The sequence below is a fragment of the Pseudophryne corroboree genome, chromosome 6 (assembly GCF_028390025.1).
Source record: "Pseudophryne corroboree isolate aPseCor3 chromosome 6, aPseCor3.hap2, whole genome shotgun sequence".
Classification (NCBI taxonomy): Eukaryota; Metazoa; Chordata; class Amphibia; order Anura; family Myobatrachidae; genus Pseudophryne; species Pseudophryne corroboree.
In genome coordinates this window covers 239,964,498-239,980,476 of record NC_086449.1, presented here as the reverse complement: position 1 = coordinate 239,980,476, position 15,979 = coordinate 239,964,498, and the positions used below count along the sequence as shown (strand labels likewise).

Genomic DNA, 15,979 nt, shown 5'->3' with positions numbered 1-15,979 from the left:
TTAAGAATATAGTATCCTTATCCATATTATCAAATAGATCTGTCAGCTCATCTGTCCAAGCTGCAATTGCGCTACACACCCATGCCGACGCAATTGTTGGTCTTCGCACAGCACCCGTATGAGAATAAATACACTTTAAGGTAGTTTCTTGCCTGCGATCTGCAGGGTCCTTAAGGGCCGCTGTGTCAGGAGACGGTAGCGCCACTTTCTTGGACAAGCGCGTCAGGGCCTTGTCCACAGTGGGGGGTGATTCCCAAATCTCCCTGTCCTGCTTAGGGAAGGGGTATGCCATATAAATTCTTTTGGGGATCTGCGGTCTCTTTTCCGGAGTCTCCCAAGCTTTTCCAAAGAAATAATTTAATTCATGAGATGTGGGAAAGTTAATAATCTGTTTCTTTTCCTTAAACATGTGTACCCTTGTGTCGGGGACCGAGGGTTCATCCTCAATATGCAACACATCCCTTATTGCCATAATCATACACTGAATGGTTTTAGTCACCCTAGGGTGCAATTTTACTTCGTCGTAGTCGACACTGGAATCAGAATCCGTGTCGGTAGTAGTGTCTTGTGTTAAGGGACGCTTTTGAGACCCCGATGGGCCCTGTGAGTCGGTCCAATCCGAGGATTGACCCCCTGATGTCCCCCCTAATTCAGCCTTATCAAGCCTTTTATGTAAAGATGCCACACTTGCATTCAACATATGCCACATGTCCATCCAATCCGGAGTCGGCACAACCGACGGGGACACGCCACTCATTTGCTCCACCGCCTCCTTGGAGAAGCCTTCCGCCTCAGACATGTCGACACACACGTACCGACACCCCACACACACAGGGATTAACCTATAAGGGGACAAAACCCCAACCAGGCCCTAAGGAGGGACAGAGAGAGAGTATGCCAGCACACACCAGCGCTTAAAAACACTGGAAAAATTATGACCAGATAGCGCTTTTCTATATATAATATACCAATTCCCACTCACTGCGTCGCTAATGTGCCCCCCTCTCTTTTTTCCAGCCTGTGAAGTTCAGCAGGGGAGAGACCAGGGAGCCAGCGTTTTCCTCATGCAGCTTCTGTGGAGAAAATGGCGCTGGTTAGTGCTGAGGATCAAGCCCAGCCCACCCGACGGCGGGCTTCGGTCCCAGTGATTTTTCAATGAAAATGGCGGGGGATCTTAGATTTACTGCCTCTGCAGCCTAATCTATCTGCATTTGCCAAATGTGAGGTGTATTGCTGCCCAGGGCGCCCCCCCCCCCACGCCCTGCACCCTTCAGTGCTGCTCTGTGTGTGTGTGACTGGGAGCGGTAAGCTGCGCGCCTTACCTCATGAAGATCTGATGTCTTCTGCCGCCTAAGATGTCTTCTGCCTTCTCATCCGGCTTCTTTCTTCGGCATCTGTGAGGAGGACGGCGGCGCGGCTCCGGGACGAACCCCAGGTGAGACCTGTGTTCCGACTCCCTCTGGAGCTAATGGTGTCCAGTAGCCTTAGAAGCAGTGCCCAACTTGACAAGCCAGCTCTGCTTCTCTCTCCTCTGTCCCACGATGCAGGGAGCCTGTTGCCAACAGGACTCCCTGAAAATAAAAAACCTATCAAAATTCTTCTTCAACAGAAAACTCTGGAGAGCTCTCTGCAGTGCACCCATTATCCTCTGGGCACAAGATCTAACTGGGGTCTGGAGGAGGGGCATAGAGGGAGGAGCCAGTGCACACCCATAGTCAAAGTTCTTTTTAGGTGCCCTATCTCCTGCGGAGCCCGTCTATACCCCCATGGTCCTTACGGAGTCCACAGCATCCTCTAGGACGTAAGAGAAAATTTAATTCATGACAATGGCAAATTAAATCTCCATCAAAGGTCATATACTCATTACAGTACAAATTAGCCAGAAAGGAAGGAGATATCACTAAATCACTCAGCTGTAATATGTTTACAATGGTGGGATAATTTCTAAAAACGCAGCAACAGGATAGCAGTTTTCCCCACATTTTTATTAGAAATACATATGATTTACCGGCAGATGAGATGCCAGCTATCACTATACCGACAGCGACATCCTGTCTGTCGGAATCCCGGCATCGAGTCCCCTTGCGGGCCTTGGACAAACCTCTCTCTTTACCAGTGCTTCACTTTACTTTACATATCACTTTACCAGTGCTTCTATCACAGGAAGTATTTCTGGAGGGTTAAGAGAATTAATGAATTCCTCCTAAGATGCTGTTCCTGGATCCTATGCTCCCTGCCCCATCCTACAGAATTCCTCCTTATATACAGTCACCAGTGCCTGTTCTCCCTCAGACAGAAGTCACAATCACTGCCCAAGACCTTATCCTCCTCATGGCATTGTCCTTATCATCCTAGGAAGCAGTCTCCTGTTCTTATCCGCCCTGTACCCGACTCTGTGGCTAGGTGGGAGACCACGGGCTGGGGGTCCCTACAGGCGGGAAACTTTTGCAGACTGCTGCTTCCACACACAGGGTGTTGCCTCAGCTCTGCCTGTCTCTCAGGCAGGGTGCACATATCTCTCCTCACACTCTCACACTCCATGGTAGAAGTGCAGTGGTGTAGCATCAGACTGAAGACTCCAAACTGTGGGACAGTTAGAGGGTCGCGTTGGAGCAGGTAGAAGGCTTCATTTGGCTTGCGGGCCTTAGTTTGCACACCCCTGGTTTATGACACAGGGCAGTCACCTGATCACTTTAGCCTCAAACTGCCTGTATAACATTGCTTAACATAAGGTTTTGCATGTTTTCTTACTGGGAAACAATGGGGCAGATGTATTAACCTGGAGAAAGCATAAGGTGATATGTGCAAGGTGATAAAGGCACCAGCCAATCAGCTACAGTATGTAAATGAACAGTTAGGATCTGATTGGCTGGTGTCTTTATCACCTTGCACATATCACTGGTTTATCACTTCCTTATGTCTTCTCCAGGTTAATACATCTGCCCCAATGTCTTAAAGTCTCCAAAGTAGGCCAAACCAAATAAATGTTGACACTTCCTTGTAATCAGCTGCACTATTACTGTTTCCTATTCTCAAGAAGGCAAACTAAAAGAAAAATCAATACAATATAAAGCAAGGACGTCTTACATATTCATAGGGGTTGACACAACTTTTATCTTCTTCATGGTCCAAAAATGTCTCTCTCTCCCCTCCCAAAAGAAGGAGGTAATTTAATATGTGCAAAACAGGTTTTGGTCCAGCTATGCCCCATCCTTTGCATGTGTTTTGATTTCTGCTATAAGCCAAACAAAGACATTTTGCAGAACACATCAACAAGACTCCAGGTCTTGCAATTACTACATGAGATGATAGATAGATAGATAGATAGATAGATAGATAGATAGATAGATAGATAGATAGATAGATAATTTCCTACATATATGAACAGAATATATTATAAGTTCTCTCCTATAAATTTCTACATTTACAACTTAGTTTCCTCTTTTCCATTTAAAATAAACCAGTAAGATACTGATACTTACTTTGATAAGATACTGCTCTTTAATGTATGCTCTATCAAAGCTGACATTGTGCCCCACCACTAGTCTCTCCGTCCAATTGTGTTTATTCATAGGGTTTGACTTTGAAGAAGTCTCAAGTGGAATAAGATCAGAGAGTGACATCTGCTGAGACCATGTGTATCGATCTTCGATTAGTCTCCTGCTGCACCATGAATACCTATGAACAAAACATATATTGTACTTCAACGTTTTTAAATATAGAATTATACACTCAGTCTTTATGTAAGAGTAAGGTCTCACCAACATTGAGGAGAAACAGCCACGGCCAGTGTTGGACATTGCCCCTCAGACATACATACTTCCACATCAAACACCAAGGCCTTCTCATCTGGAAAGTCAACTTGTTCCTTCCTTCCATCTACAGTATACTTGGTCCATCCTGTTTGCCAGGCCCATTCTTCAGGCATATCTGGCAAATGGCACTGCAATAGGTCATTAGCTGCATCCAAATATGGAAAGCTTTGTTTCTCAGCTAGAATTCGGAAATGTTCTTCAATATTACTGCCATACATCTTCGGTAGCTCCAAATCCACATCATGAACAGTGGATGTCTCTTGGCCCCAAAGCTCATGACTCCTCAAGTGGTCTTTGCTCTTTTGAATCTCCTCTTCAGAATACTGTACTTGTGTACCTCGGAATATTTGGTCATGAAGTCCCTTGGAAAGCATCTGTATATTAAGTGGGTTAAACCGTGTCTGTGAAGTATATGGTGTATGATCTTCATTTGCCAAGTGTGATGCCACTGTGCTCTTGTAGCATTTCCAGTATTTTATCTTCCAGCAGTATGACAAATATGGGTTTCTACGCAGCAGTCGGTTCATTTTGCCCAATGCCAACAGCTTCTCTAGATGGTATCCTCTACAGAATCATATGACACTAAAATCAGAAATACAGTAGCATAATAAATATTTCAAAATAAAAGCAACTAAGATACACATGAGAAATATTAATATTTTTTTTTTGGGGGGGGGGTGTTTAAAATGATAATTCAAGCAGAGAACTGACCCTCCTAGATTTTCAACTGAGCACTTGCAAATGTTGCTATGAACCCCATAATTAGGATTGTTTTCTAGGCATATAAAAACACAAGTTAATCCAGTAAATGTAATAGAGGCCTAAAATGAATACATATATATACACAGTGACTTATTATGTCATTGTCTATCAACTCATGGTTCTTGGTCCAGAATAAGCTTCGGGGGTACCCTGAGCACTTAAGACAGTGGGGCAGACCACGTCAGCACTGACCCCATGGGAGATGTGCCACTGTGCTGCTATAAAGCGGTAGTGGACAGATAAAAATTGGTTTTTAGGAGGCGGGTAAGGCCAAAGAGAGGGAGCCCCAGGACACTTGTCCCCAGTGTGCCCCCACCCCACCACCCCTTGCCCTTAATCCACCTCTGCATGGCTCATTAGAACTGCCAAACATTAAGTTGAGAAGTTGGAATAAGGCACTCCCTACAGCAGAGTTTCCAAAACTCCGCCATTACAGTCCAGGTTTTGGGGATATCCATTCTTGAACACAGGTAACTTAATTAGTTCTATAGTCAACGTGTTTTAACCGGGTGGTCTTCAGGACCACCATACCGGCGCCGGAATCCCAACTGCCGGCATACCGACATCTTTTCTCCCTCTTGGGGGTCCACGACCCCCATAGAGGGAGAATAGATAGCGCGCCACCGTGCCCGCAGCATGGGGAGTGCAGCGAGCCCACAAGGGGCTAATTTGCGCTTGCCCAGCTGCCGGTATGCAGGCAGTCGGGATTCCGGCGCCGGTATGCTGGTCGCCGGGGCCCGGGACCACGACCTCCGGCAATCATACTACACCTGTTTTAACCATCTGGACTCCAGCATGTATATCCTCAAAACCTGGACTGTGATGGTGGCGTTTGGGAAACTCTGTCCTACAGTATTGTGGATGGTAGGAGTTCTCATGTTTCTGTGACCTGTATGAAGGCCTGCAGGCTTATGGCTTTTTGCAACTTCCAAGAGTCTTACAAATTGCAGTCGGAAAGAAATAATCCCATAGATGACCTGCATGCAATAACATAATGTGCAATGGAAGTAAGATAAAACTCTGAATTAACCACCTGAAAACAGTTACCTGCCAAACGATCATGTGGCCAAAGCCAGGTATAACCAGAAGCAACTGTGTAACATACTATCCGTACTATAGGCGTGAGAGCTAGAGGCAGGGAACGCACAGCCTGGGAACTACACTGTAAAAATCTACAAATGTATCCTTACAGGGTTCCCTCTACAGCCTGCCCGGTGCCTCTGCTCTCACCCACGTGTTGTCTGCCTGTGACTACAGCTCTGCCGCTGGAAGCAGCCTGTACCTCAGTCTCTGCTGCCGGAGGCCGAAAAAGCCGGGTACTAAATTTAAGCGCCACCCGCCAGACAGATTTCACACACGGGCGGTATGTCAGCAGATCTCCTCTGTGGGCGGCTGTCCCGTTTACTCCATAGTCCATATCCTGTAGCCCGCTAAAGGAAATACAGACCGAGTAACGTGACAGGCAGCAGCGTGTGCCTGTGCAGCGGCTCAGTGACGGGTGGGAACAGGGACCCGGCTGCTGGCTGGGTGCTATGCGATCCATGTGACTGTTATGTATCCGAATATCACCAGCGTACGGCCGCGTGGCCTAATGGATAAGGCGTCTGACTTCGGATCAGAAGATTGCAGGTTCGAGTCCTGCCGCGGTCGATATTTTGGATTTATTAATATAGAACACTGTTTTTCTCAGCTCCTATTTGTTGCCAATATAGCATATATTAACATTATATGGTCTTTGTTGCTAATAGCTATTTACAGTGAACATATTCAAGTAACATCTATGGTACTTCTTGCAAGTGTTTAGCATACTACACTCAGGGGTCAATTTACTAAGCCTTGGAGAGAGATAAAGTGCCAGTCAATCAGCAACTAACTGCCATGTTACAGGCTATGATTGAATAATGGCCCTCATTCCGAGTTGATCGCTCGCAAGGCGAATTTAGCAGAGTTGCTCACGCTAAGCCTACGCCTACTGGGAGTGTATCTTAGCTTCTTAAAATTGCGACCGATGTATTCGCAATATTGCGATTTCAAACTACTTGGCAGTTTCAGAGTAGCTTCAGACTTACTCGGCATCTGCGTTCAGTTCAGTGCTTGTCGTTCCTGGTTTGACGTCATAAACACACCCAGCGTTCGCCCAGACACTCCCCCGTTTCTCCTGCCACTCCTGCGTTTTTTCCGGAAACTGTAGCGTTTTTATCCACACGCCCCGAAAACGCAGTGTTTCCGCCCAGTAACACCCATTTCCTGTCAATCACACTACGTTCGCCAGAGCGAAGAAAAAGCCGTGAGTAAAAATACTATCTTCATTGTAAAATTACTTGGCGCAGTCGCAGTGCGAATATTGCGCATGCGTACTAAGCGGAATTTCACTGCGATGCGATGAAAATTACCGAGCGAACGACTCGGAATGAGGGCCAATGGCAGGAGCTGTGTGGTTGGTACTTTATCTTTCTCCAAGGCTAAAGGGCCCTACACACTGGCCCATTGCCGCTGAGGTGCCCGACGGCTGATACGAACGACGGACAACCCAGCGGCGGGTGGGGGGGGGGGGGTGACGTCACCCGGCCCCATGGCCCTGCATGCTAATATGGACGATATAGGGGGTAATTCAGACCTGATCGCTGCTGTGCATCTTCGCACGGCAGGCGATCATATCTGAACTGCGCATGCACTGCAATGTGCAGGCACGACGGACCGCAGCAAGGTGATTGACAGGAAGACGTCGTTTGTGGGTGGCAACTGACCGTTTTACAGGAGTGTCCAGAAAAACGCAGGCAGGACCAGGGAGGGTGTCTGACGTCGGCTCCAGCCCCGATCAGCAGCAAACACTCGCAGCGGCTAAGTAAGTTCTGGGCTGCGCAGACACTCCACAAACTTATGTTTGTTCGGCTATGCTGCAAAAGTGATCGCCCACTTGCACATACCTTATACCCTCCCCCTGTAGGCGGCGACTATCTGATTGCAGGGCAGCAAAAAACGCAGCCCTGCAATCAGGTCTGAATTATCCCCATTGTCCATATTGGCTTGCAGGCATAACCGATCCGGCACCAATGATGAATGAGTGCGGGGCCGCGCATCGTTCATTGTTGGTGCATACACACTGAAAGATATGAACGCTATCTAGTTCATTAATGAACGAGATTGTTTATATCTTTCAGTGTAGTCGGCCAATGTGTAGGGCCCATAAATAAATACACCCCAGTTATTGAGCCTTCTATTCAGCATTACATAATTATTACTAGTGAATAAATTAGGTTTTAAACTCGCTGCAAGTTTTTAAAAAAACTTCTGGAAGCATTAATCATGCCTCTTCAACAAAAGTATCACTTCTGAAGAGCTGCTCTTATTGTGGAGTATAGCTGCGGTGTTCGGACCCTGATAAGCGCTGCCAGGTAGCAACTCAGAAGAAGGAAGGGTCTCGCCTCCTGCTCCCCCCACCCTCATCCTGCCTACAGGAGATCCGGTCACTCATGCAGACAGGCAGGATGAGAGTTTCCCAAGAGGGAGAAAAGATGTCGGTATGCCGGCAGTTGGGATTCCGGCGCCGGTATGGTGGTCCTGAAGACCACCCGGTTAAAACACGTTGACTATGGAACTAAGTAAGTTACCTGTATTCAAGAATGGATATCCCCAAAACCTGGACTGTAATGGCGGAGTTTTGGAAAGGGGAGGTGGGCACTAGGTATGTAGTGGGGAAGCACCAGGGTTGGGGGAGTGGGCACCAGATGTGGGGAAGCACCAGTGGTAAGGGAGGGGGACAACTGGTGTGGGGGAGAGGAGTACCAGGTGTTGGGGAGAAAGACACTTGGTGTGTGGTGGGGGAGGGGATTACCAGATATGTTGTTGGGGAGCAACATATGTGAGAGAGGGGGGCACTAAGTATGTAGTAGCAGAGCACCAGGTGTGAGGGAGGTAGGTGCCATTCATGTGGTGGTTTAGCACCAGATGTGGTGGAGGGAATGTGCTTGTAAGTGCTCCAGGTGGATGGGCAGTCTAGGTAGCCTCACCTGAACTGTGTGCTGTGTGAATCCCTACAGTCAGTACACTGAGCTTCCATACCTCAGCACACTGTCTGAGGCGGATCTTTGTGTCGAGCAGCTGACACTGATCTCCTCGTTCCCAAGCGGGGCCCGGCCGGCAGCATCTCACTCTGGGCTGAAACCACACGCCGGCTCCAGCCGCCTGGCACAATCCCGCCCGGCTTTTTACCGCTGCCGTGCTGTAGAGACACATGCAGCGCAATGTGTCCTTTCACACAGCACGGCCCTGGCCCGGCTACCGGGTTGCAGCCGGAAATATTCACTGGGAGGACCGGCTGCCAGGCCGGGGCCGTGCCGCCTTTGTAGGCAGTGGACTGTGTGTGTGAAGACGAGCTTTCACACACAACGGGTTTTTTTCAAGCCGTATCTGCTACTGCGCAATGCGCACAGCATTACACACGGCTCAAAGCCGTTGTGTGTGAGAGAATCTGCCGGATGGCAAATAGCCGGACAAAGTTATAGTGTGTTATAGCCCTCTCCGAGTCCCGGTCCCGGCCCTCGCGCACGGCTTACTTTATAATGAGCTTCTGCAGAAGCCCTGGATTCACCAGTTGTGAAGCGGCTAGACTCTGCCCAACCCTACCCCCTCCCCTCCCCCCCCCCCCCCCCCACATGGGGCAATGCAGGTCCGGAAGTTTGGAACGCAAAGTGTTTTGAGCAGTGGGTTGCTTGCTGGGACTTCAGGAACCCAAAGTGGACGGGCCCCGTTGCTGCCGGTCCTGTGCCTTCAGTGTGCAGAGAGCTGGGTATGACGTCTTCTGCCCACTGCGGTCTCTGCCACTGTTCCTGTGGTCTGGCTGTACAAATGGATAGTGTGGCGTCTCATGCCTGCCGCGGCCTCCGCCGCCATTACTGTTGTTTTCCACATGGTTTTCCCAAGCTGACTTTCCCTCTAAGTGCTAACATGGGCACAGCCATGTTGGTTCTGTTCACATGCTGTTGTTTCCTCCAATCCACTGCGCTGCAGAACTCTGCATAATTGATTAGCCAATACCTGCATCCCAGCAGGTATAAATATCCTGTTTCAGAGCTGGAGGATTGTCAGTGCTTCAGTTGTCATCCCAGTGATACTAGTCTCTCCTCATTGTGGTTGTTCCTGTCTTCAAACTCCACTAGAGACTCGCACCAGTTCTACTCCTCATGGTGCAGCCTGACTCTACAGTGTCTCATCATTGCACCCTGCGTCTGGCAGATTACTAAACACCGGCTTCCAGCATTTCAGCTTCCAGCGGTGCCCTGTCTCTGTTCTACATCGATACCCTGCCATCGTTCTCCAGTAATCTGCGATCCCTAGCATCACCTGTGATATTTCTTCGCTCCCTAGCTACATTAGTGCACTCCAGCACTTCCACTACAGCTCTTCAATTGGACCAGTCCCATCTGGTAAGACCCGGCAGCTTACACACAGTCACCAGCTTCTGTATTACCTCAGCTGGCCAGTTCCTGTTTCCAATCCACTACTTAGTGCATAGGTGTTGGTAAAGGACATACCACCTCCTGGTCCTTTAAGACTGTTTCCTGCTTGTACCACACCTAGAGACTTCCTAATGCACTTCTAGGAACTGTGACTTGTTATCCTTTGAATACCATACTGCTAACTGCCAATATATCTGTTGAGCTGTGTTCTTAATAAAACCCTTGAACATATCTTCTGTTGTCGTGGTCACACCTTCGGGCACTGGTACTGCAAGTCCACACGCATGTCCAGGAGTCCTATCTTACCTCCCAGGTTTAAGTACACCTCAGCCCCTACAACTGAGGCTTCCATATTCAGCACCAGTTGTGACAGCCATAAAGTATGTGGCAGGTGCACATTAAATCCAGCAGGCAGATGATGTGTGTAACAGCAGTGAAGTAGTCAGGTTTTAATACTCTGTAATAGTGTAGGACCTGCATGAAGGTGGGGTACCTTGGCAAGCGGTTTGCAGGCTTTCGTGCATTGGCCAATCCACTAACTAAACCCCCATCATTTATTTATTGAATTATTGAGGATAAGTGAGTTTACTTTGGTGAGTGCTGGGATTTCTGTTTGTATGTATTAGAGTGATGTGGTCATGGGCTACATGCACCCCACCCTGTGAGTGGTAAGTGCAGCTGTGTACCCCGCCTCTGGGGTGGCGAGTGCTGTGTTACGTGCACCCCACCCTATGAGTGGTTAGTGCATTGCTGTACCCCGCTTCTGGTGTGGCGAGTGCTGTGGTTTTCTATTTGTGTAAATGATGGGGTTAATCTATGGTTAACTCTTATTAACCGTGGCCATTAGATTTCTCATGCACCCCTGTGTGGACTCTATTATCCTGAACCTGTCTCAGCTGTTTCTTATCAATCTATCTAAGCCAATGTAAGGTGACTAGAGTACCTTTAAAAGCCATAAAGTATGTGGCAGGTGCACATTAAATCTAGCAGACAGATGTGTATAACAGCAGTGAAGTAGTCAGGTTTTAATACTCTGTAATAGTGTAGGACCTGCATGAAGGTGGGGTACCTTGGCAAGCGGTTTGCAGGCTTCCGTGCATTGGCCAATCCACTAACTAAACCCCCATCATTTACCATCATTTATTTATTGAATTGTTGAGGATAAGTTACTTTACTTTGGTGAGTGCTGGGTTTTCTGTTGTGTGTGTGTGTGTGTGTGTGTGTGTGTGTGTGTGTGTGTGTGTGTGTGTATATATATATATATATATATATATATATATATATAAGACCCAACAAAACCCTTTTTGCACTCTGAAATTGGACCACCTATACCTTTAAATGTAAAATTGGTATTTTTATAAACTACACTTTTATTAAAGGGCAAGCTTCTACACAGAGGTGGTCCCTTGTCAAACGAGACCAATATTGAATAGAAACCAAGAAAAAGTGTATCTCTGTGGAGCGCACTTATTGGACTAAAATGAATATATTTGTGTCTAATTGACAACAAAAAACAATTTAGTATAATTATATTTGGATATTGGTAAAGAGAGGATGACTATTACACGAACACCCTTTTTCTTTAAAACATTTGTTGCTTTTTATTGCTAAAACAATTTAGATTCTCATTTCCATTAAAAAAGTTGATAAATACTTTTACAATGTGTTATTGTTCATTACAGACACAATATCAAGTTACAACTTTTTCCAAACAATAAAATATTTTCACCCAACGCGTTTCGTCTCATGTCGACTTCTTCAGGGGTGTTTCCTTAGGGTGTGATCCAAAATGAAAAAAATAAAAATGAAAATAAAATAAAGAGGAACATTAAGAATGAGAAGGAATGTGCACAATATATCACAATATCTATATCCAAATTAGCTGACATTGTACAAATTTATTTTATTGGTCTATTAAGACAATTATCGGACTGGATACCAACATCAATAAAAATTAAGTAATAACGAATAGTCTACTAATGGTTATTTGAAAGACCACGTTTGGTAAATTAATATGGTGTTACTTCTAAGTAAAGGATAATTAATTAGTTTGAAACGGCTGAATTTTCATACAATTATAGTCCATATTTAACCTAATTAAGATATAAAAAAAACTTGAATTGTAATAATTACATTAATAACATCATTTTATTCTTTGATGATTTGATCAACAGTACTTACTGGGACTTAATTTAAAAAATTAGCTTCCATAGTTTTGCAGTATTTAATCGATCATCTTACTTAAGACTGCCCTACAATAAAATAAAAATATATATATATATATATATATATATATATATATAGTATATCCAGGTCCGGCACTCCGCTCCGTATAGTTAGGATACTTTGCCTGGGTGCCTTCTATGAGAGGACAGCACCTCTCCAATATACACACCAATAGTAGCAGCACTCCAGGACAGCAAAACGAGTTCAGAATAACTGTGTTGTTTTATTGCATATCATCAACGTTTCGGGGTGTTACCCCCGTCTTCAGGATAATATAACACATCAAACAAGTGAATTTTATACCTTACCGTCCTCGGTCCTGCCCGCTGCGACTCCCGCCCGTCCGCCAGGCCGTCATCTCGCGCACTTCCGGTCACGTCACCCGCTGTTTCCGGAAGTTGCGTTGCTCGTAACCCGTGGCGACAGGATGCCCAGGGGAGACACAAGGAACAGTTTCCATGCCAACATAAACAACTGTGTGGAACAAACGTAAACATTTAAGAGATGTACATCAAGCCATCATATTAGTGCCAAACAAAGCAAATCATGTTTATGTGCAATCATTTAAACCATTCCTCCATATCTCTCCTATTTAGTGTTGCTCAGTGCTGTATAAACCAACTTATATATAAAAATATGATGGTTCGTGAACCATTCCTATAATAAAAATATTGATAAGAAATTTTAATTAAAATGTCAATTATTATGTAGGTGAATACACTGCTATGCTATCATTTTACTGTCATATCTATATATATATAAATGTATACTCATTATATGATCTAAAATTACTTACATCCTAAAGTATATTCATCCCATTAGACCCTATTTGTGAATATTATTTATATTCCTACTTTAATTACAACTCCTCCTTTGATTACTAGATATAATGGATTTAATTTATTTAATTTATTTAAGATTTACTTAATCATTTTACAGAAAACATGATAGACCCATGGACTCATTAAGACCCCTGGGTACCATAGTATCCAACCTGTGGATCCATTGGGCTTCAATTTGTAATAATTTTCTTTGTCTGTTACCTCCCCTAATGGATACAGGGACATGGTCCACCACTATATACTTCAGTGATGCTACCCCATGTTTCTGTATCGCAAAGTGTCGAGCCACCGGCTGCTCACTCTTCCCCGACTGTATGGCAGCTCTAATGGCCGTGCGGTGCTGTGCCATCCTCTCTTTAAACTGCCGTGTAGTTTTACCTACGTATTGTAAGCCACATGGGCAAAACAATACGTAGACCACAAATTTGCTAGTACATGTTAATGGCCAGCAGATTTTCCATTTTTTACCTGTGTATGCGTGGGTTACATACGTCCCCACCTGCATATACCCACACGTGGTGCACCCTAGGCAACGGTAGCAGCCATTTTTACGTCCTAAAAAGGTTTTTACTGATTTTTTCGTTTGAAGATTAGTGATATCAGTTTTTACCACCATATCCCGTATGTTGCGACTACGGGTATGGCTAGGCAACAGCCGCGTCCCATGCAATTCTGTTAAATCGGGGTCAGATGTTACCATTGGCCACAGTCGCTTTACTTTAGTGACCGTTTTCTTACTCAAAGTATTATACTCATTAACCCATGGGATAATTTTGCCCATTTGTTTTTTATCTTTAGGCCTCAGTAACTCTTTTCTTTCTATGCCCAGTGCCCTTTCTTTAGCTTTTAATAATTCTTTGGGCTTATATCCTCTCATAATGAATTTTTCAAACATTATTTGCAGTTGTTTTTCTGTCTCCTCTGGGTCATTTGTGATCCGACATACCCTCAAAAACTGAGAGTATGGCAGACCCCTAGTGGTCGCTACTGGGTGAAAGCTGTCTCTTCTAAGGAGGGTGTTCCTATCTGTAGGTTTACTGTAAATGGATGTGTATATACGTTGATCTACAATTTTGATTTCCACATCCAAAAAATTAATACATTTTTTATCCATATCAAAGGTTAGCTTAACCGGACTATTAGTGGCATTATGTGTCTCTATAATCTCTCTCAGATTTTCCTGTTCCCCACTCCAGAACACCAATAGATCGTCTATATATCGATGATACACATATATGTTGCTAACAATATCCTCATTTTCAAAAAACAACTCATTCTCGACTTGCCACATATACGTATTGGCAAAGGCCGGGGCCACCGCCGATCCCATGGCACACCCGGTCCTTTGCCAATAAAAACTACCGTCAAACAAAAAATAATTATGTGACAATGTGTATCTCAACAATTCTATGAATATCTCTATCTTAGGTCCTGTATACAGTGGGTTATTGATCAACAACCTTCTGACTGAGTTGATTCCATCCTCATGCGGAATGCACGTATAAAGACTGGCCACATCTAGTGTGGCCATTGATATTGTATCTGGGATGGAACCCAACTCATTCAGATGTCGTAACAGTGCTGACGTATCTTTAAGGTGCGTATGTGTCCCTTGTATACAGGGTTGCAGATACGAATCTAAAAATATCGAAATAGACTCACATAGGGAGCCCCTGGCCGACACGATAGGTCTGCCTGGGGGTCGCACCGGATCTTTATGCATTTTTGGTATGCTATAGAACACAGGTACCCGCGGGTACTCAGTTTTTAATTTGTTTACTACATCATTGGTTAGTTCTCCTGTAAAGGCAGCCTGATCTAGAATATTATTATTCTAGATATTAAGTTTTTATTGGCAAAGGACCGGGTGTGCCATGGGATCGGCGGTGGCCCCGGCCTTTGCCAATACGTATATGTGGCAAGTCGAGAATGAGTTGTTTTTTGAAAATGAGGATATTGTTAGCAACATATATGTGTATCATCGATATATAGACGATCTATTGGTGTTCTGGAGTGGGGAACAGGAAAATCTGAGAGAGATTATAGAGACACATAATGCCACTAATAGTCCGGTTAAGCTAACCTTTGATATGGATAAAAAATGTATTAATTTTTTGGATGTGGAAATCAAAATTGTAGATCAACGTATATACACATCCATTTACAGTAAACCTACAGATAGGAACACCCTCCTTAGAAGAGACAGCTTTCACCCAGTAGCGACCACTAGGGGTCTGCCATACTCTCAGTTTTTGAGGGTATGTCGGATCACAAATGACCCAGAGGAGACAGAAAAACAACTGCAAATAATGTTTGAAAAATTCATTATGAGAGGATATAAGCCCAAAGAATTATTAAAAGCTAAAGAAAGGGCACTGGGCATAGAAAGAAAAGAGTTACTGAGGCCTAAAGATAAAAAACAAATGGGCAAAATTATCCCATGGGTTAATGAGTATAATACTTTGAGTAAGAAAACGGTCACTAAAGTAAAGCGACTGTGGCCAATGGTAACATCTGACCCCGATTTAACAGAATTGCATGGGACGCGGCTGTTGCCTAGCCATACCCGTAGTCGCAACATACGGGATATGGTGGTAAAAACTGATATCACTAATCTTCAAACGAAAAAATCAGTAAAAACCTTTTTAGGACGTAAAAATGGCTGCTACCGTTGCCTAGGGTGCACCACGTGTGGGTATATGCAGGTGGGGACGTATGTAACCCACGCATACACAGGTAAAAAATGGAAAATCTGCTGGCCATTAACATGTACTAGCAAATTTGTGGTCTACGTATTGTTTTGCCCATGTGGCTTACAATACGTAGGTAAAACTACACGGCAGTTTAAAGAGAGGATGGCACAGCACCGCACGGC

General features: G+C 45.0%; 1 protein-coding gene and 1 non-coding gene across 4 annotated transcripts in view; one reads left to right on the top strand and one right to left on the bottom strand.

Annotated features, from left to right (window-relative positions):
* The window catches only part of POLG (DNA polymerase gamma, catalytic subunit), a 286,215-nt gene extending 280,086 nt beyond the window's left edge, over positions 1-6,129 (bottom strand). For 2 of the 3 annotated variants that reach the window (XM_063925790.1, XM_063925792.1), the window contains exons 1-3: positions 5,860-6,129; positions 3,762-4,397; positions 3,483-3,678 (exon numbers count right to left, since the gene is read on the bottom strand). In XM_063925790.1, the coding sequence (XP_063781860.1) occupies positions 3,483-3,678; positions 3,762-4,342 (777 nt within the window). In that variant the 5' untranslated portion in view covers positions 4,343-4,397; positions 5,860-6,129. Of the gene's footprint in view, positions 1-3,482; positions 3,679-3,761; positions 4,398-5,624; positions 5,813-5,859 lie in introns of those variants that run through there. The other variant, XM_063925791.1, reaches the window with a different exon arrangement.
* A 25-nt stretch (positions 6,130-6,154) lies between these two features.
* Positions 6,155-6,227, top strand: TRNAR-UCG (transfer RNA arginine (anticodon UCG)). Its single transcript has one exon. It is a non-coding gene; the product is annotated as a tRNA-Arg (tRNA).
* The last annotated feature ends 9,752 nt before the right edge of the window (positions 6,228-15,979 follow it).